General features: G+C 48.2%; 1 protein-coding gene across 5 annotated transcripts in view; it reads left to right on the plus strand.

The window, feature by feature from the left end:
• Positions 1-19,866: 19,866 nt before the first annotated feature.
• Positions 19,867-22,113, plus strand: part of PRIMA1 (proline rich membrane anchor 1) — a 60,151-nt gene continuing 57,904 nt past the window's right edge. The window contains exons 1-2 of one of the 5 annotated variants that reach the window (XR_012507411.1): positions 19,867-20,831; positions 21,649-21,772. Coding sequence is in view for 4 of the 5 variants with exons in the window: in XM_074365097.1 (XP_074221198.1) it covers positions 20,258-20,831 (574 nt within the window). In the remaining variant the exon portion in view is untranslated. Of the gene's footprint in view, positions 20,832-20,891; positions 21,094-21,648; positions 21,773-22,113 lie in introns of those variants that run through there. The other 4 variants (XM_074365099.1, XM_074365098.1, XM_074365100.1 and 1 more) reach the window with 4 other exon arrangements.

Raw genomic sequence — 22,113 nt, forward strand, 5'->3', positions numbered from 1 at the left:
AATCAGCTTTGTTCCGAAGTCTACTTTGTCAAATATTAAGACAGTCACATATCAACTTTTCTTTGGTTAGCATACATGTGGTACATCTATTTCCATCCTTTTACTTTAAATCTATGTTTTTTATAGCTAAAGGACATCTTTTGAAGGCAGCATATAGCTAGGTCTCACTGTTTTATCCAGTCTGACAATCTCTGCTTTTTAATGAGAGTGTTCAACCATTTACACTTAGTATAATTATTGTTATGGTTGGGTCTGAGCCTACAGCCTTGCTGTTTTTATTCTATTTGTCTCAGCTTTTTTGTTTTTCTATTTCTTTTGTGCTGCTTTCTTTTGCCTTAATTGATTTTTTTCAAGTTTGCCATTCTATACCCTCTATTGCATTTTTAGTGATACTTCTTTTCATTATTTTTACTGCTCGTTCTGGGGGTTCTGATATACATCCTTAACTTATTGTGTCTATTTAGAATTGATAAATTCGATTTCTTCACATCTCTCAAATTTAAAAACATTACAAGAATACATTTACGTTTATCTTATTGTTTGTGATATTATTGTCATCTATTTCACTTCTACATATATGATAAACCTAACATTACAATGTTATTGCTTTTACTTTAAGCCGTGATTTGTTTTTTAAAGAAATTAAGAGAAGAAAGTAAAAGCTAATACATTATATTTACCCACATCTCTATCATTTCCGGTGCACATCATTCCTACCTTCAGATCTGAATTTCCCTCTAGATTCATTCCCATTTAGCCAGAAAAATTTCCTTTAGTATTTATTGCAGCACAGGACTGGTGGTAACAAATTTTCTCAGCTTTTATTTACCTGAAAAGATCTTTATTTTATCCTCATTTTTAAACAGATTTATTGAGATGTAATTCACATACTACATGGTTCGCCTATTTAAAGTGTATAATTCAATAGATTTTGGTATATTACATTATTGGTTTTTTAAAAAATTGTGATAAAATATATATAACATAGAATTTACCATGTTAACCAGAGTAGCATTAATTACATTCACAATTTGTGTGACTGTCTCCACTATTTCCAAATCATTTTCATCACTTCAAACAGAAAATATACTTATTAAGCAATAACTCCCCATCCCCCACCCCACCCCCAGCCCCTTCAATCTGTTTTCTGTCTCTATGAATTTGCCCATTTAATTACCACACATAAGTGGAATCATATGGTATTTGGCCTTTTGCCTATGCCTTATTTCACTTAGCATATATTTTTAAATTTCATCCATGTTGTAAATGTGTCAGTACCTCATTCCTTTTTGAGGCTGAATAATATTCCATTGTATGGATATACCACATTTTGTTTATCCATTCATCTGTTGTTAGATACTTGGGTTACATGCACCTTTCAGCAATTGTAAATAATGCTGTTAGGAACATTAGCACACATGTATGTGTTTGCGTGCCTGCTTTCAAATCCTTTGAGTTCATTCTTATTTTTTAAAGAAATAAAATTCTATGTTAACAGCTTTTTTTTCCCCCTGTGCTTTTAAGGTCTTATTCCATTTTCCTTTGGGTCTCTAATGTTTCTGATGAGTAGTCAGGCTTGATATGTTGTTCCCCTGTATGTGATATGTCATTTTTGCATGGCTGCTTTTAAGACTTTTGTCCTTATCTTTGGTTCTCAGAGTTTTGACTATGATGTTTCTAGGTGTGCTTTTCTAATGTTTGCTGAGCTTCTTGGGCCATTGATTGGTGATTTTCATCAAATTTGGGAATTTTTAATCATTATTTCTTCAAATACTTTTCCACCCTACTTTCTCTCTCCATGTCTTCTGGGACTTTAAATACATTTGTGGTACTCAGAGGTCACTGAGGTATTGTGCTTTTTTTTTTTAAATCTTTTTTTCCCCTTCTCTGTTCTTTAGATAGGATTTCTGTGAACTGTCTTCAAGTTCATAGATTCTCCAGTCTGATGTTAAACCCATCCAGTGAATGTTTCATTTCACTTCATATTGTATTTTCCAGTTCTAAAACATCCATATGGTTCTTTTGTTTCCATTTCTCTCTGAGATTCCTCCTCTGTTTACTCAATCAGAATATATTTTCCTTTAAGTCCTTGAAAATATTTATAGGAGCTTCTTTAATGTTCTTGTATGCTAATTCTAACATCTGGGTCATCTCTGGATCTGTTCCTACTGACTTCTTTTTTCTTAATTATTGGACGCATGAGGGTGCAAATCCTATCTCCTCTACTTTTTACCTGTGTGACTTTGGGAAGATTAACATCTCTTGAAGTATTTCCCCTTCTATCTACTAGGAATAATAGCAGTTGTTTTGCAGGATCATCAAAAGATCAAACAAGATAATGTATGTGAAGAGACTGGCACACAGTATTTAATGAAAGATGGTGATTATCGGCCTTCAAGATTAGTCTCATGAGACATCTCTCCCTCAAGAAGCTCCTTCTGATAACTCCATCTGGACTTGGTTGCCCCTTCTCTGTGCCCCTCAGTATCTTGGGTTTACCTCTCAACTGCACATTATTGTACTATCTGCTCATCCCCATCTCTTCTGCTAGACTATGATTCTTCCACAATAGGGACAGGTTGTATTCAGTCAGCTCTGTGTCCCTGGATCACAGTCGATCCCCAATGCACATTTGTTCCACCCATCCAAAGTAGCTCTTTTCTGAGAAGCCAGGAGCAGTTTCACAGGCAGCACAATTTATTACAGTCTATAACATGGTAAAGAGTTGCAGTGGTTCAGAGACTCCCCTTGGGCCAGCAAACCTGGGGTCCCCTGTGCCTTCAGCTCTGTAAAACTATAATCGAAACTCACGCTGCATTAGGCATTGCTTGTATTAGGCCTCATGGGAGTGCAGTTGCTCTTTGCTTCTAATATGCTACTGACATTTCATTTTTATAGCATCAACGTCTCATTATTACTCACTGCTTCTGCCACGAGACCATAAATGCCTGGTACATGCATTAGGCTTTTCTCCCCACGTGACACCCTCATATCTGAAATTGTTCCCAATCCTCCCCCACCCCTCTAACTCAGACAGCTGATTCCTGGATCATTGTTCTTTCCAGTAAACTTGCGAGGCAGGTATCGGTGATGAGGAGGAGGATGATGAGCAGAATGATGAAGACTGAAGCTAATGAGCTGAGGGATCACCATGTTCCAGGCACTGTGCATGTTATCCCACTCAATCCTTATCAGCTCTGAGAGATGGTTGTCACTATTCTCATTTAACATAGGGGGACTCTGGAGGCTTAGGAAGATGATGACTTGCCCAAGGTCACATGAATAGTAAGAGAAAGTCCAATCTTGCTGACTCTTTGTCCAGTGCCCTTTTCTGCTGACTGTTCATGGTGCTCAGCAATTCCTGACTCCGTGGACAGGTGCATATGCCCAACCCCACCAGTCACACCAAGATGCTCATGGCCCTGAAAGGTCTAGGCAATGGTGTTTTTAAAAGGGATGTGACTATCTGTGATGAATAAGGTGCATGGGGTGCCTAGGAGATCTGGAGAGGGTGAGGGCTGGTCCGTACAACAATTGTGACGACAGATGTCACTTGCTGAGGACCCATTGGAGCCAGAGCACACACTGGGCAACTGACTTACATTCTCTCTCTTCAGTCCTCACAACAATCCTGTAGGGTAACTATTATTCCCATTTCACAGATGATGGAACTGAGGCTTGGAGAGATGCAGTAACTTGCAGTGCCCCAGTGGACCCACTCTCCCCTATCTCCAGGCCTGTGTCCATCCTCTGCCTCCTTCACCTCTGGTCACCATTTGGTTGGGCTGAGATGTCACCTTCTTGGCCTGCAGCTTCCCCAGGCTGGGTCGGGGCTCTCCTGGCCCCATAGCAACCTTGCCCTTCACCTCATCATGAAGCTTCACACGCTGCACTGTTCTTGCCCATTTTCTGCCCTGAAATCTAAACTGTGAGCAACTCATATCTTAACTTGGCTCCATGAGTTTAAGTGAGTTACTAAACACAAAATGCCTGGCACAGCCCCTGGTGCATAGTAAGGGCTCAATAAATGCTGTTCCTTTTATTGTCCTTATTGCTCAATATAATAATGCCAGGCACATGGCAGGCTAATATTAAGGAATGAATGGCTACCTACAGCTATACGTTCACAGAGCCAGGGGTATGATTCCTTCTATCCCCGACATCCACACGTGGCCTCCATCGCCCACCCATCTGGGATGCTTCCCGTACACCTGTTGCTGACATGCCTTGACCTCCAGGCAGCAGCCTTGATCCTGACCCATCAGCAGAGGCAGACGCCCACCCCGGAGCTGCGCTGTCTGCCACAGAGCTCACAGAGGCCCCGGGTCATGCAGCCACCTCTAGCGCCAGCCTGAGACCACTGCCAAAAACATCTTGGGAATAAGGGGTCCAAGATCTGTCCTTTACAGGGCTAGCAGAGGGTAAGGGAACTCTCTCCAATTTTTCTTGGCGCTCTCCAACATAAAACGCTGATCCTCCTCTTCTGAAAAGAACAGAGTTTTAAGGTTGGATTTGTTAATTGACCTTCACTGGTCATCTAAGCAAGCTCCTTCCTCTTTTTTTTTTTTTTTTCAATTTTGTTTGTTTGTTTGTTTATTTGTTTGTTTGTTTGAAAGCTCCCTCCTCTGGCTTCCTCCACTGGGAAACCTTCATTTTGGTCCAGGCCTTACTCTCTGTCCATCCTCCATGCCCACAGCCTCTACCATCCTGAGGCAGCCCTTTCTCAGATGTAAATTCCAGGCTCCTTTGTTTCTGTCTAATCCGTTCTAACGACGCATGCCCCACCGCCTACAGTGCAGCCCAAGGGCGGGCCTGCTACCACTGCCCAAACACTCACTTGTCCATAAAAGGGCGCTGCACCCACTAGATCCTCAGCCAGCCCTGACAGAGGCACACCCACCAGCAGGTGGGGGCTATGACTGCTTTTCTTGTTCGAGTTGTGAATTGTGTGCTCCAGGCCTGTGCCATGGACCTGGGGGCCCCCTGGGCTTCCTCCCTCAACCTCATTTCTTTGGTCAGGTCTCTTCTTCCTCCTCTCTTGTGTAATCATCATCATCACCACCACCACCACCACCACCACCACCATCATTGCTCACTCTTATTAAGGACTTACAATACGTCAGGCACTGTCCTGAACACTTACACAGGTAAACATCATTTCATGTGACTAGGCCCCTACACTACTCTGGACAACTAGGGTCCACTTGGTGGAGGCCTGAGACCTCCTCGTCAGGTAACCATCACGGACAGAATGCCTGGGACTTCATCCAACCAACTTCCAGAACAGAGGCTGCTGATTTGCCAGGTCCACCCACCAGACTGAATTCTCTTGGGCACTGGACTAGCCCACATCGGGTCCAGGTGCATTCTAATACGTCGATGCTGGATGTGGGTTGAGGGATATGCCATTGGGCCCAGTGCAGCTTTGGCTTCCTCCCCTTCCCCAAGTCACGCCTGAGTTCCCAGCCTGCCTCGTGGCCAAGTCCACCAAGTTTAGGACATGAATTCTCCACTTGACCACCCACAGTGACCAAGTCCACCCAATAAATGATTAACTACCTACTTTAATTGGCTTGGTAACTGCCACCGTCCTGAGCTGCCTCCCTAATTCTTTTCCTCCCACCATCCTGTCAGCTTTTATAAAAGGCAGAACTGTATGGAAACATCATGAGTGTGACTCTTGTTGAGGTTGAAAAAGTCCACATAGTGACATGATTGTCTTGTTAAAGCCACAAGAGAGAAAACCTACCCCCTTCTGGAGCAAAGTCATCCATGGAGAGGATGGTGTTCCAGTTACTATAGCTGCAAATCGAAGCATAGTGGCATAAAACAGCACCTTGTTATGCTCATGGATTCCGTGCGCCAGGAATTTGAGTAGGGCTCAGCTGGGCAGTTCTTGCTTGGAGTCTCTAATGAAGGTGCAGTCAGATGCTGATTGGGGCTGCAGTCATCTGAAGGCTCGACTGGGGCTGGAGGAGCCACTTCTAGGTGGCTGGCACCTGGATGGCAAGTCGGCACTGGCTGTTGGCTGGGAGCCTCTGTTTCTCTCCACGTTGGCCTCTCCATGATGCTGCCTGAGTGCTCTCATGGCATGGCAGCTGGCTTCCTCCAGAGTGAGATATCCAAGAGGCCAAGATGGAAGCTGCAATACCTTTTACGACCTAGTCTTAGAAGTCACACGCTTTTTTGTGTGTGTGCAATAACACCTTTTAATGCAACACTGTACAAACCACAGGCAGTTACTATCTTAATCTACACACTTTCTTTCTATGAGTTTTCCCTCCTTAGGAAAATCGAGAACACAAAAGCACTCCTTATTGTTGCTGCCAAATAACCCATTGAAGTTGTAACCATTAACTGATGGAATTAAACTGGATCCACTGGTTTACATCGCAGACTTTAAAAGGTGAATTGTTGCAGTAGATGTGATAGCTGAATTCTTCTAAAGGCGATTTGGGGTCGGCTGCAGCAAACTGGGCAATGTCCTCAATTTCTTTCCCACTTCAGCGTCAATTTCCTTTAATTCTTCAACACTGGCAAGATTTCTGTTCATCATCCTAAGCTTGAGAAGCATGATAGGGTCACTCTTCTTACTTCATGCATTTCTTCTTGTGTACAACAGCTGACTCCAGGATCACTCACGCTGTGTCCTGAGTGTTTCACCACATTCTACAGGTGACACAGGCCAGCCAGGACTCAGTGGAGAAGAAGTCTCTGCGTGTACAAATACCAGGAGGCAATAATCATTGGGACCATCTTGGAGGCTGGCTGCTATAAACGTCATTCCCAAGAAAGAAGCAGGTCCCCCAGGTGGAAATGGAATTGGGGGCCAAAGAGAAGATGCCACATTCCTCCTTGGGGTCTGCATTCAGAGGTGTCAAGCTACCTAGCCATGCTGTCCTAAAGCGTGGGGACCACAATGCTGTCCACCACATGAAATAAGACTAAGGAGGAGACTAAAAGCCCCTGGAGTGGAACCCAAACTGGAAATGAGTAAATGTCACCAACGCTTTTGGTGCCTGCCCTACGTCCCCTCAGTCACCTCTGATGCCAGCTGTAGCCAAGATGGGCAGTTCTGGGCACACTGCAGAGTCCCATCTGCACAGTACCAGTCACATTTGCTCCTCTGCCTGGTGCTTGCCTGGCGCCCACACAGATCAGCCCAGAAAAGCAGAGAGGTCAACAACCCCGACCAACAGGGCTTGGGAGTCAGTGCATACAAGCCCCCATCTCCCTTCCCTTCCCAGAAACAATTCTGAGGCTCGTTTTATTGAGTTCCCTGCAGGTCCCCAGGGGAACTGAGCTCCAGTTACCCACACCAGTGCAATAGAGCATGCATTATTGCTTGTTCCTCCCCTGTTCTCTCCCCTTCAGAATAAACTCCCTTCACCCAAACCAAGGGGACCCAAACTAAGAACACTTCACCTTGTGTTCTTTGTGGGCCCCGTTTCCTAAATTCATAATATTGTCTGATGGTCCTTTTATTCAGCAGATACTTTTTGAGCACTTGATCTACGCCAGACACTGGGATGCAAAGGTACCAGACATGATCTCAGTCCTCGAAGACCTCAGCCTCACCCAGGCAGACCTAGACGAGACATGGACTAATAGAGCACATGGATGAGGGCAAGGACCAGGATGTGGAAGGAGCCCAGGAGAGGGGTCTCTAAATCAGACAGGGGTCTGGAAGTCTTCTCAAGGTAAATGATGCTTGAGCTGAGAGGTACAAAGGATGGAAAGTTGTTAATGAGACAAAGTGTGGGGTGAGGTTGGTCTGGGCCAAGGGAAATAAAAGGAAACAACATTGTCAAGGAACTGCTGCTAAGGCTCTCTGTTGTTTTTTTAACACTTCCGGAGAGCTCTCCCAAGTGCCCAGATGGATGATGTCCTGTAATCCTCGTGACAATTTTGTGCATAATTACCCCCACTTTATAGATAACAAAACGGAGGTCAGAGTTAAATAATTTGCCCCTGGCTAGCCACCAAATATAAGTGGCAGAACCATGATTTAGACGTAGGTCAATCTGATTCCAGATGCCAAGGCCTTGGCTCTAGGAATGCACCTGCTTCTACGATCAGAGGTGTGTGTGGAGAGTGGTGGGGACGGAGCTGGCAGGGTAGGCAGGGGCTAGCTCACAGAGAGTTTAATGAAGGGAGTGGCAAGGTCACGTTTGGTTATTTTCCGAAGATAATTCTGAGCATTGTTAGAACATTCTCTTCCATGTTCCAGAGTATGAGAGAAAGTTTCCTGTCCATACTGGGCCCACAGGGGTGCAGGGCCAGCAGCACCCCTGTGAGGCTAGAGTCGGGTGGCAGCAGTGATAAATCCTCCTCCCAAGCAAAGGTGACTTTCTTCCAGCAAAGCTCAGCAGTCCCTCCCCCCTCAGGAAATTGCCCTTCAATACTAACCTCCCAAAGTCTGGGATTTTATTAAGGAAAGTGGCTTTTTCTTCAGGTTTATCCCTCTTGGAAAGTGTAATAAGCATCGCCTAATGAGCAGCAAGGGCCTCCAGGGTGCAGTGCTGTACACATGACTATATTTGACTTTCCCTGCTTTTTTTCCAGAACAATCTTAATTAAGTGGAAGGTGCCAGCAGCTCTAAAAGAATTTACCAACTGCCTCTCAAAGTAACTCTGATTAATAGCAGAGGCACAAATGTGTCGCCATAACCAGGTCACATGACATAATACAAATGACTGTCTGTTGCTATTTTTAAGTAATGTTTATTAGAATCCCTTGGCGCGTAATAAATTTAATTTACAGCCGCTTGCAGCCCAACTTACACATGGCCTCCTGTGGCTTAGCTCGTTAACACACTCGGGGAAGAAATGAGTTTTCTCTTTAATTCTCCCATTCCATTTCTCCTTTCTAATGAGGCCAGATTGCAAAACTCTTCAGGAGAGAATGTCTCCACCTTCTCCAGTAAAAATCATTCTTAAATGTTCACATTTTTAAATGATCACAGAGGCACATAGCACAAATCCATGTTAGCGAGCTTGGGGTGGAGCCAGAGGAAGAAACAGTAGATCATCCATGCTCACATGGGTGGGTGCGAGCCAGAGTGGAGGACAGAAAGGAGGAGGCCTGGGGTACCAAGAACATTCCAGTTGGAGATTTGGAGGCCTTTAAACAAATCCAACCATCGTTTATCAGCCTCTCTAGCTAACAGGTGAAGAGCTCTGGGCTACAAGACCAGAGACCTGGGCTCTTACTCTGCTTCTGAGGTAGGATGAGAAGACCTCTGAGGCCCTTTCAAGCTCTTAACAGTCTGATCCTTTCCATTTCTTGGCCTGAGGACCAAATTCAAAGACCAAACATCTCACTCAAACTATCCTATTGAACAGGAGTGGGCAAACTTGTTCTGTAAAGAGAGCCAGAGAGTAAGGATTTTAGGCTTTGCAGGCCAAGAGGCAAAAATCAAGGATACTTAACATCATAAGAACAAATTTCCACAAGTTACTATGGACGAAATTCAAACTATAATAATTAAGTACAAAGTTTGTAATGTAAGTCTACTAACAAGAAGAATGGAATTTCTTCTTATGGGAGAGCATTTGTTTAGTTGAGGTTTGAAGTTAGTGTTCTTGATCGTCAAATAGACTGACAAGGTCCATCTGTAATAACCATTCTCAGCTCCTGCGCTGTACAAAGAGAGGCGTCGGAATGGATTTGGCCTGCAGGCCATAGTTTGCCAACAACCAGAACAGAAGAGCATCTGAGAGTGTGGGATCTGCATGGTCCGTACCTGGGTTCACCTCCTGGCTGCACCAATGATCATCTGGGAAGTGACACAATCTCCTGTGCCAGCCACTTAGTGTCACCCTAACGCTGCTCAGCCTCAGTGGTGCACAACAAGAGTACCAGCTTAGCCCCTGGATCTGGGGCCGCTCTTCACCTGGGTGGGCGCTGCTGATCTGCGTGGGTTTCCTCGTCCACCTGGAGTCACTTGCAGACTGGCTAAGCGGCTTTGCTGTTCTCGGCTGGGCTCATCCACAGGTCTGAGGTTCAGTTGGCTATTGACTGATCGAGGGTGGCCTTAGCTGGGAGAAGCCTGACTCTGTTCCACGTGTCTTTCACCTTCTGGCAGGCTGGCCAGGGCGCCATGTGGCCATGGGAAGAGAAGCAAAGGAGGAAAACCTAGTTACACTGCCCCCTCCAAGCCTCCGCTTGCATCACACTCTCCAGCGTCCCGTGGGTCCAAAGCAGGTCACAGAAGCCCAGAGTCAGTGGGAGGGCAGTAATAAGTCATATGGCACGGGGGTGGATGCAGCAAGGGGCACACACTGGAACTGCTGATGCAGACTCACCAATCTTTGTCTGTTTCCTTACCTATAAAATGGTGACAAGTATAGTAGCTACTTTATAAGGTTGCCGCGAGGATGTAAGGAGTTAACACTGTAATATCTTTGGAACAGAGCCTGGCATTTAGTAAACAGCCAGGAAATGTTAGTCATTCTTACTGCCCAGTTTACCTACTCTGGTTACCAGCATCTTAATTCAAATAGCTTGGTACGATCTATGCATGCTAAGGATCGAAAGATAAAAGCACCTAGAAAGAATTATTCACTCTGGGGCTCTTTTAAAGATTTCTCTATGCTCAGTTAGGTACGGACCATGGATGCCAGCCTCCTGCTCTCAGCCTCCTGCTCCACCCATTAAGGAAGTGCACAGAGGCTGGGAGAGGGAATCTGGGCTTCCAGGGCGACAGCTCTGTGCGTTTTAGGTTGTGTGGTCCAGTGCGATCAGCATGGCCTGGCTGCCTCTCGTTTGGAGCTCTCTTTCACTCTCCCAAAGCTCAAAACTTTGCCTCCCTCTCAATGGTCCACCCAGCCAGTGCTGCCGTGGGGCCCTCAGCCCCCTGCCCCTCTGACCTGAGCTCCATGAGGATGTTCTCTCTCCTGCTCACTATGGTTGCATCAACACAACAGGCTGCTCAAGCCTCCCCTAAGCAGATAGGTGTCACTTTCTGCTTGGAGTATGACCTCCAAAAAGGGTCCCCATTACTGGGGGAAAAAGGATACCTTTGAACCTCTTATGTAACATAATTAAGCACCTTTCCTGCAACACTGCCTCTGAGGTTGCTGTTTATCATCCAATGTCCTATAGGAGATAAACATTTCATTTTTAAGAAATTCAGCATATTAAGCTCCACAATGCAAATCATTAAAAAGATGTAAAAGAAATTGTTGGTTTTCTAGCTGTCCCCCACTATCAAAATCTCTCTTATTCGCTGGTAATGGCATCTATGATTTTAAGCTGGGCACATAGCTGCTCTGAAATGTTTTTCTTAGCTTCCCTCACAGCTAGATGCTGTCATGTGATTGTGCCCAGGTCTGTAGGATGTAAGCAGAAATGTCATTTGATCTTCCAGAAAGTGCTCTTAAAGAGAGGAACACACCCTTCTTTTTCTCTTCCTTTTTCCTGCTGGTTGGAATGTGGATCTGATGTCTGGAGTTCAAGCAGCCATTTTGGACCATGAGGTGAAAAGAAACTTATGTACTAAGAATAACTGATCAACAAACTAGAAAAAGCCTGGACATTGCACTGTGGAGCACCATATTAGCACCAGGCTTCCTTTTGCCAGAAATAAATTCCTCCCATGTTTAAAGCCCCTTCTGATAACTGATCGTGTCTAATATTTGCACAATATTTTAGAGTTGATAAAACTCATTCCCATTTATGTTCTCTTATGATCTTCCCAGGCAAAGAAATTAATATAACTATTCCCATTTTACAGATAAGACAACTGAGGCTCAGAGAGTGTAAATGATTCCCACACAGCTAGGTAAAGGCTGCTATTCAAACGTAGACTGGTGACTCTAAGTTCAGGCTCTCAGCCAGTACTACGCTTGCCCACCTTCCATCTGCCCACTCCCTCACCCAAATCCCTCTTCCCCACAATGCCAGCACAGTCTTTATAAACCACAAATGTACAATGCCGTTCTCTTGCTTAAAACTGGTCAGTGCTTCCCCACTGTTCCCCAAATGAATTCCAAATGTCTTAACATAGCTCACGAGGCCCACCATGGTCAAGTTTTTCCCTCCTGCAGCCTCATTCCTTGTGCTTTCCCACTGTCTCCTCCAGCCCTGCCCAAGAACACATAGCCAGGAAGCAGCAGTACTGAGATTCAAACCCAGCTCTGTTCGGTATCGGAGTCAATATGTTTTTCTCACAAATCGTGATCCCCTCCCCCAATCCCATCAATTACTCATTACTCACACAAGAGGGTAAAAAGGACAGCTATACAAGCTCCTAAGAGGCAGGCTACAGTCAGCACAAGACGGGATGAACTCAGTGGGGTGTTGGGGCAAGGGCGGTAATGTTTCCTGGGCAAAGTGATGTAAGCTAAGCTCTGAAGGATGACTAGGATTTTGCCAGGAAGACAGAGGGGAAGCATTGCAGGCAGAGAAAACTGTCCATGCAAAGGCAGGGAGTTGTAAACAGCAAAGGTGTGCAGAAAAATCACAATTTGGTTAATCTAAAGCAGAAAATACAACTGTGCCGAGATGCTGAAAGCACTCGGTTCTTCCCGCAAGTCTGCAGCCTGTGCTCACCTCTATCACAGCCCTTCTCACACCATATTTATAATCATTTCTTCTCTTCTCTGTCTCCCCCACCAGCTAGGAGCTCCTGGAGGGAGGGCAGGGATCCTGTCTCAGGCAATTCTGATCCCCAGGGCCCAAGTCTGGCAAGTAATCTGTATTCTATAAATGTTGAATGCCTAAATAAGCATGGATTATCTCAATTATTTCAGGGACAAACATACCAAAGTAATCCCTCTTATTATACTCTGAGAGAGGCGTGCTCTTTGAAAAGTTCTGACAAATAGCTGAGTGCTGCACTGGTCAACGCGGGTCTTAGCGGGAGATCTTCAAGCTCCTGGATGCTTCTGACATTTCTGACTAAAGTAAATGGCAAAATCCTCATTCCCTGAAAAATCTACAAAGCTCAGAGACAGATAGTTTCCCGGGCAAAAGTTATTCCATGAAAATCCTAGTGTAAACAAGAAGAAACAAGGTTTAGCAAGTTCTCCCAATGATTAAAAAAAAAAAAAGTCACCCAAATATTCCATCAAAAAGCAAGACACAAAATGTAAAACTCTGTAAACTGTCTCTCCTTCCATTCATTCCTTCCACAAATATTTACTGGACCATCATAGGTCAAACTCTAGGCTTGGAGTATGCTGGTCTCTTGGTTTGAGTTCTCCCAAAAGCAGAGCATGAGACTAGGACTCATGCAGGTGATCTATCCGGGAGGAGCCCAGAAGGAGGAGGGAGGAGTCAATTAAGGTTGTGTTAATGGCGACAATTACCCTAGCAGGCAAAAGGGCCTCAGTCCATTGGAGGCCCCCAAGGAACCGTAAGAATGAGCCTCAGAAGTTTTTAAAGAAAGGGAGGCTGGGGCACATGTCACAACCTCGCCCCATTGTTCAGGGCCTTCTGAAGGCCTCACTCTCTGCACTTTGGTTTTTTCCTGCTCATTGGACTTTCCTTGGCTCTCAGGCAGCAAAGCAGAGAGATGTAACTTGGTAGGGAGGTGAGGAGTGAGAGGACCCCGGGGTGCAGAGGAGCTGTCCAACACCGCTGTGCTGAAATCAGAGGTGGATTGAGGGGATGTGGTTCAGGACACAAGAAGCGTCCCTCTGGGCTATAAACAGGAGCCCAAACCTCCCACCCTCATGGAGCTTACATTCCAGTGAGAGAAGACACGTACTAACCACAGGAAGCAAGTTTTAAAAGTGTGTATTAGAAAGCAGTAAGTACTAGCGAGAAAAATAAAAGAATTCAGGAGAATGGGGAGCGCCAGCAGGCATGGATTATCATTTTAAATAGGGTGGTCACAATGGGTCTGGTTAGAAAAGTGACACTCGAGCAAAGACTTGAAAGACGTGAGGAAGTGGGCCCTGCTGATACATGGGAAGGGCGTTCCCGGCAAAGAGAACAGCCAGGCCGAGGCCCTGAGACAGTCTTGGGCCTGAGTGTTTAAACGGCAAGGAGGCTGGATGAGGGGTACTGGGAGACACTGACAGGGGACGTTGGAGAGGTGAAGGGGACCCTTTCACAGAGGTCTGGGGCACTTGGTTTGTACAGTCACCCTCACATATTTACAGAGCTCCTGTTAGATGTGGGGTGCTGCCAGGGGCCTGAACTCAAAGATGAATAAATCAGAGCCCCTGCCCCCAGGGAGAGGAGACAAACTTGCAGTTAGACAAAACGGACAGGGCTTCTTGTGGACCTGCACGGTGAAGGCAGTGGGATCAAAGCCCTGCAGGTATTATTTCCCTACTCTTCTCCACCGCAGCCCAGCAAAGTGAGTACCAGCATCCTTGTCTTGTAGTCAGGGAAGCTGAGGCTCAGAGCGGTGAAGGGAACTTTGCAGATTCCACCCACATTCCAATGACACCAAAACCAAAGTTCTTTCCATGAAGTCCATGCCCTGCCGCATCCCTGACTGCGCACATCCTAATAATTAGAGTGCCATGATGAAGAAATGTGTGAGACCGAGAGAAGGGAGACAGGGGTGACTGTATGGGAATTAGCCGAGCTGACAAGAGGAGAAGGGATTCTCAGTGCAGGAAACGGCATGAGCAGGGCAGGGAGATGTGAAACAGTGGAGCAGCAGAAGCACCAAGTACAAAGGGGTGAATGGTGGGGAGGGCAGCACGGGTCGGGTGCCTGGGTGCTGTGGGAGAGCATCTTCTGGGGAGTTTAAAGCAGAGAAGAGAAATGGCCCTATTTGCAGCTTAGGGATCACGTGCGTTTCTCTTCCCTCAACTAGAATGTGAGATCGTGGAGAGAAGGAGCCCTCTCTTTCATCCTGTTGGCTTCTGCTTGGCTCAGCACATGGAAGTAAAGAGACGGAGCTGGCTCTCCTGGCTGGGCTCATGTTTGGAACTGACTGGCTAGGCCAGGAGGGTGGCCCACCAAGTAATTCCAATCAAATGTTCTCTTGGGTCATATCAGTTTGGACTCTCCTGTGATGTAGGAAAACGTGCCACCCAGCACGCCCAGTCCTGAAAAATTTTCCCAAAGTTTTGGTCCTTTTAGGATTTCAGAAAGGATGACAAAGGAGGGAAGGAACAGGTGGTTTTAAATAAAAGTTTAAAATCTGGGCTTCCTCCTGACTCTCCTCCCTATCCAAACATCTGGCTGCAAGGGATTTGGAACAAAATGTTCTTGGGGAAAGAGCTATCTCAGAGCTGGGGGCAAGGTGGATCTGCCCACACAACCCTCGTAATGGATCCTGCTCACCTCTTAGATTACCAGTCAGAGTGTAGGGCCAACTTCAGAAAGACAAGTGAGGTCTGGGACAAAGTCTAGAAGACCCTTGGGTTTCCCCTCCTCCATACGGGCTCAATCAGGAACACGTCCTTTCTGGACAGGGTCACAGCTGACCTATAAAATGTGACACTGACAATCACATATTTAATTCAAGCTGAGGTAATAGACAATTTGGATAATACCAATGTCTTTTTCGATAACTATATGTTTATTTGTGGCATTTCAAAACATAATGAGCCTGCATCATTTCATGATGCAATGTTGAGTGCTCCTTTCCTGGTTATAAAGCATTTCTGTTGTTTCCCTGTGTTTTGTTCAAAAAGATCCCTGATGCCAATTAGTACTCTTGCAAAAGAGGAGCACTTTTTCCCCTCTATCCTTCAAAATAATTAGAGATGCCTATTTTTTTTTTTAAAAAAAAGCAGTTACTATGTGCCAGGCTAAGTGTTTATATATGAATGATCTCAGTTAATCCTTCTAAGATCTCTGTGATCTAACTCTATCTAAATACTCATAATTCTTGATAGACAAAGGAAAGGAGGCCAGCTTTAAAGGTTAGGAAATTCCCCAAAGATTCCACAACTCATGAGATCACGATAATTAAGCAGTTTGGCCCAAGAGTTGGTGTTCTTGACACATGAGACACTCTTCCCACCTGGAACCTGCCTGGATGCACAGGAGTGGAGGCCTGAGGAAGGACATCTGGATGCTTAAGGAACCACCCCTTTCAAATGGCTGCAGTCCTGCAGATGTTGCAGATATGAAACATCCTGGTTGCTGCGGTATCCCACTTCATTTTTCACATCTGGACACAGCCTCTAGAGCCCATGAAGCCTCCAAGAACTTGTCTAAGCCTAAATTCCCCAGGAAAGGGAACTGGAAGAAAAGCAGAAGTAATAACACATTTTTGTGTCTGGGACGGGTGCATTTCCAGGTCAGAAAGATTGAGGGGAACAGGCAGAGAGGCAGGGAAAGGAAAGCAAAAGAAATGTGGGGCTCAGGTCACTGAGCTTTGCCAGGGACCACAGCCAACAGCTCGGTCACACAAGACAGATTCCAATAGGCCTGTGGAACCACGGATGGAAAAGGGGAGAACGACCATCTACCAGATCTTTCAGACCCTTGTCTCTCCTTGATCAAAGTTCATATCATAGGGAGTTAACTCTCTACACTTTCCAGGTCGGGTTTCTTGGCCCCTGTGGACAGCTGCTGGGAGTCAGATCCCACCTACCACAGCGTGTGGCTCCATGAGTCTGGTCAGGCTGGCCTTGGCCCCATTGCCGCTGGGGCCCCTCCTGCAGTGGGCGTGATGGAACCCACACTGAAGCTCAGCTCTACCCTGGGGGAAGCTGAGGCTAAGACAGCCTCAGTGTTAGGAGATGGGATGATGGTGGTGATGGCTGCCCTCTCCATTGAGCAGAGGGAGGAGGTAGGTGGAGCCAAACAAATCTAGGTGCATAAATGGGGTCCAGCACAGTCCACCCCTTGCATTATTCAGAACTCTTCACATCCTCATATGATATTTGTATCTAACTTAAGAAAAAGCTGCCATTAACTTGAGAGTGAAGGTACGAGTCCAATTTTTGAAGTGGCCAAGTTTTGTAACTCCCTAACAAGACGCAAAAGCATTAGCAAGCCAAGCTCCATAGCCCTGCTGCCACAGCTGGTCCTGGGGCCATAAATGACATCCGTCATCTTCCCCCGCCCACACCTCCCATCCTAGGTTTCTAAGGCCAGCTCTTCAACTGGTCTGAGGTTCTTACCTGGAGGGTCTTTGGATGTCATAATTGCCCATTCATGTTACCTCTGAGCAGAGAAGCCCCAGTGAATCCCAGAGTATCAGCTTGAGCTGTCATAACCAAATACCACAGGCTGGGTGGCTTGAACAACAGAAATTCATTTCCTCCCAGTGCTGCAGGGTGGAGTCCCAGACAAAGGTCCAGCAGAGTCGGGTTCTGGTGCGAGCTCTCTTCCTGGCTTGCAGATGGCTGTCTTGTCTCACACGGCCTTTCCTCTGAGCGCACACAGAGAGGAGCACCCTCATCTCTCTTCCTCTTTTTATAAGGACACCAATCCTATTGGATTAAGGTCCTACCTTTATGACATCATTTCACCTTCATTTCCTCCTAAAGACCATTTCTCCAAATACAGTCATATTGGGGAGCTGTGGCTGCAACATATGAATGGCGTGGGGGGACACAATTCAGTCCACAGCACTAGACATGCTCTTCCCTGTGCCTACCGTCTAACAGAAAGCCCAGCTCCCCATGGTAATCAGGGACGACCACCCCACTGGCATAGCAACTCCTTCTGCCTGCTGGTCCACTGGCAAGAGAAGCCCAAGGTGCCCAGGTAGTAGTTACAGCTTCCAGCCTAGAGCAGCCCTTACTGTGTTCATTGGTGGGAGCTTCACCTTCTAGGAGCCGAGACCACTAACCCTTCAGAGTCTACATTCGCAGGAACAAGAGGCACAGAGTCTGCAGGTCTCTCACTGACAGCTGGGCTCAGTGGGGCCAATCCTACTTCACTCCTTTAAAACTATATGCCTGATACGACCTGCTTACCTTCAGTAACGGGGCTCCTATTACTTCCAGGTAGATGGGAAATCCAGCTCCAACATCCCATCCTGGAGATTTGCTTTCTCGGTCACTTGTGGTACCAATTGTCCCTGGTTCCTTAGGAGACAGAGCATAAAGAAATGCTTGCTTGTTAACACATAATTGAGGACTATAATCCTAGGGCAAGACAAATAAAGGGTAAAAGGAAGTGAAGGAAGGAAGGAGGGCAGAAATACAAGGTTGTGTGTTATCGAGCTGGTTACATCTTTGGAAGAAAACCTTGCCAGTTACTCAGTCATGCCCACTGGACATCTCCTGACAGGCTAAATGGAACAACTACAATCCATATGCTGGGTCCCTCCCATCTCCTGTCTTTCATTGGTCAAAATTTGCTCCAGGGTTTAACTCCCCACTTGTCTGAGTAGAGTTACCTGGCTCCAGTAGGCAGATCCCAGGTACCATGGTGTGGGTTGTCATATGAGTCCAGAGGGGTGAGAGGAGCCAGAGCCTCACTGGCTGCTGCTATAGCACAAGAGGGCCTTGACAGAGCGTGGTCTTCACCCTAAAGAAGGTTGTGACATTCCATGGTGTTAGGAGGACCAGGAGGATGTGGAGCCAGGTGACACTCAAGAGGTACACAGACTGGGTCCAGTACAGGAATACTGAAGACCAGGGGGGATAATGCAGGCTTTCCAACATGCATAACCTGCCTAGGTTCTCCCGAAATATTGAACCTCTGGTTGAGGGTCAGTACTTCTGAATCGCAGGTGAACAGCTGGGTGATCCTGGGGAAGTCATGTCTCTCAAGTTGTCAAATGGACCAATTATATTTACTTCACAGCGGTGAGAAATGAATTAAAATGTGATTTAAGAACATTTTTAAGTAGCAATGAGCTCCATGTATAAACCTCAGGGGCTGATGTCATATCTACAGACTGAAGTCATGTACTGAACAAGATACCCTGGCTGGCTCAAGTAGAAAGGTGTCAGAATACTCGGTGTTGTTTTGACCTCAGCTGACCAATGGGGATCATTCTGGGCCTCATTCTCCTGCTTCAAACCAATAGTGAAAGAAAGTCATCTAGGAACCCCCTCCCCACCAATACCAATGTTTCCTTCCATCCCTTCTGGCTCCATGGTGAATCCATTAAGGGCAGCAACAAGATCTGATCGTTCACTGTTGTACACCCAGCATCAAATGCTCTATCTGGCGCTTAGCAGGTGTTCTCTGACACTATGTATGGAGTGAAAGAACAAATGAACAATTATCTCCACTTTTTTGCCCAAGGAGGTCCCATGCTTGAGATACTCCCCCACTCCCGGCAGGCCACCCAATTGTGGAAGCATTTACTGACGGAGGGTCCCTCCAGTCTTCATGGCTCTGTTGTCCCCTTCAGTTGAGGTCCTTTTGTCACACCACACCTGACAGTGGAATGCCAGCGGACAGTGGAATGGCTAGTTTTATTATGTCTCCCAGATCAGACCTCAAGCTCTTAGAGGGAAGGGACAGGGCCTCATTCATGTTGGTGTCCAAGAATCTCGCTGGTTCAGATATGGTTCTATACAGTTGATACGGAGAAAAGCCCTGGGTCAGCATTCTGCATGAAAGAGGTCACTAGGAAATTGGTCTGAAAGCTGGTTTGCAGAGCAGTTTATACTCAGAGTGTGTGTTTATATGGGGTGACTTAAGGGTGCCAAGAGAGACTAGGGAAAGGAACTGAGTGAATGTTTCCTCAAAGAATGAGCTAACGTGTCTGATTCTCCGCTCTCTGTCTCGAGCTTCTGGTTCCTTCACCCAATCTAAAAATAGGATTCTCCATGCCTTGGGGGGGGGGGGCTATGGAAGGTCACCCTATTAACCAAAGCTCTTGCCAAGCGCTTCCACCGAATTATCAGAGCAGCTGCGCATACCTGTGCTGTGGCCTGGGGCGGGGGAGCTTGCTTGAGAGAAACGTTAAGGAGCTACTTCGCCACCGACTTGTTGATGATCTCGCCTCAAACAGAGGAGTTTAGATGACTGAGGGAAAGCAGTGGTGGAGAGGTCCTCCTCAGGTCCTTGGCAAGTCCTTCCAAGATGCAGCCCGGTGACTGGAGAGGTACCTCCCTCCCGGACTACTGAAGGGAGAACACAGCACTCGGCTCTGGGAGGGGCGGCCTGGACCTAGGGCCGAGGCAACCGGGGCGTCTTCGCCCCCTCCGAACGGGGAGGGGGCGGGGAGAGAGTCTGCAGGGACAGGGCGCAAAGGTGGTCTCCACGAGTCAGTCCTTACCCACTTCCCGCCGCCTCGGAGAAACTTGCCGAGGGGGGAAGGCAGGCAAGGAGCAAGACCCTTAGGACCCTCGGGAGCTAGGAGTCCTTTACCTCGCGGGTGGATAAATAAATTATTAAGCGCCCAATACACAATAGCCTCGCTAGATGGAGACGAGGAATCACTGCAGCGGCGCTGGCGGCGGCGGCGGGGAGCGCGGGCGGGAGCGCAGCTCCGGGCGGGAGGCGGGCGAGGCTCTGGCTCCGCTCACGTCTGTTTTCCTTTTTCGTGCATTATTTATTTCGCCTCCGCCCGCGACCCTGAGGCCCGAGCGGGCGCTCCTGGCCAGCGACTCTAGCTGCTGCTTCCCGCGGGCCGGCGTGACGGGCGGGGAGAGCTCGGGCACCCCCGCGCCCCGGGCAGCCGCGCGGCGCCACCGGGAAGGGCGGGGACCCGGGGAGGGCACGCGCTGCCGGCTCCAGGCGGCTCGGAGGAGACTTTCCCCGCCCTCCGCCTCCGCCACGGCAGCCCGCCCCGGCCCTGGGCGCGGGGTGCCGCCTCTCCCGCCCCGCGCGCGGCCGGGTGAAGCCGGCGCCACCGTGCCCTGCGCCCCATGCGAGCGCGCCCTGCTCGGGGCCCCGGCTCAGCCTCGGAGGCCCAAGCCGCGCGCAAACTTTTGCTTCAGTGCCCGGCGCTCCTCCCCGGCATGTGAAGCCCCCGGGCGCCCGCGCAGTCGCCAGGGTGAGGACCGAGGCTCCGCCTAGAGGGCGGGGGACTGGGGAGGCGGTTGGCTTTAAATGGGGGCCGTCTGGCGACTCGGGAACAGATTCTGCCGCGGGGGGAGTGAGGACCTCCCTTCCCCGCGCCGAGAATCGGCTGGGGCAGCCACTAAGCAAGGTGGCGTGAGGCACTGGAGGGGTGCGGGCGGAGATGGAGACGTAGGGAAAGCTCGCGCCCTGAGGCAGGAGGCCAGGGCTCGGCAGAGCGCGCGAGGGCAAGCGGGGTGCGCGCGAGGGCAAACGGGGTGCGCACGGAGGTGCATATGTTGCAGTGTGCGCAGTGAGGGCCGGCGGGGCAGAGAGGGTGCACGCAGCGTGTGATTTCATTGTGCTGGGCATGCAGGGTCAGCGAGTGTGGGGACAGGGGTCCGTGGGTGTGCATGGCTATTTCTGTGGGTGTGCACTTAGGGTGAGTGGTGCCCGCCGGGTTTGAAGTGTGCTCACAGTGGAATAGAGTTTGCATGGCCGTTTCCGGCGAGGTGCACGGGGCTCGGGAAGTGTGCTTGGATGTTTCTGGAGGTGTGCCTGGGGCCACGATATGCACGCAGGATTCTGGGGGTGTGCACCACGACGGAGTGTGAGTTCTAGGATGCCGGCCTCTGTGATTGTCCATGAAGAGTCAGCGAGTGTGCAAGCTGGAGTGAAGGGCCAGGCTTGGTTTGCGAGGGTACCCCAGGGTGTGAGCGGTGCCAGCCCCACCCGGACTGCTACATGTGCGGGTGCGCGACCGGGATGATGCCAGCGGCGCCCGCCTGACCCAAGCTTTACTCCCCTGACAGTTCGCCCCGGGAGCGGGTGCCGCGAGCCAAGATGCTCCTCCGGGACCTGGTGCTGCGCCGTGGCTGCTGCTGGCCCTCACTGCTGCTGCACTGCGCGCTCCACCCGCTCTGGGGCTTCGTGCAGGTGAGCCGTGGCGCGGGCGGCGCGGGCTGCAGGACCTCCTGGGCAGGACCGGGTACGGGGTAGGGGTAGTTGTCACTTCACTCCCAGGATCCTGACTTCTTGCAGTCGCCCCTTTAATTGGTCCAGGGAAGAGTTTAGGAGAAGAAAAGACGCTAGGTCTCCCCATACTCTGGCCCTGAAAATATAAGAAACTCCTGAAGGAGGCGTCAGCCCTGGCCTGCTGAGGCCTACAGGACAGGTCCTTGGAACAGAAAGGGCTTAGGGGATGCTTTCTTCATGATGCTGTTCTATTGCAGAAATGCAGACAAAGAAACCCTAGAGCTTGTACAAACTTAAAAATT

This window comes from Camelus bactrianus, chromosome 6 (genome assembly GCF_048773025.1).
Source record: "Camelus bactrianus isolate YW-2024 breed Bactrian camel chromosome 6, ASM4877302v1, whole genome shotgun sequence".
Classification (NCBI taxonomy): Eukaryota; Metazoa; Chordata; class Mammalia; order Artiodactyla; family Camelidae; genus Camelus; species Camelus bactrianus.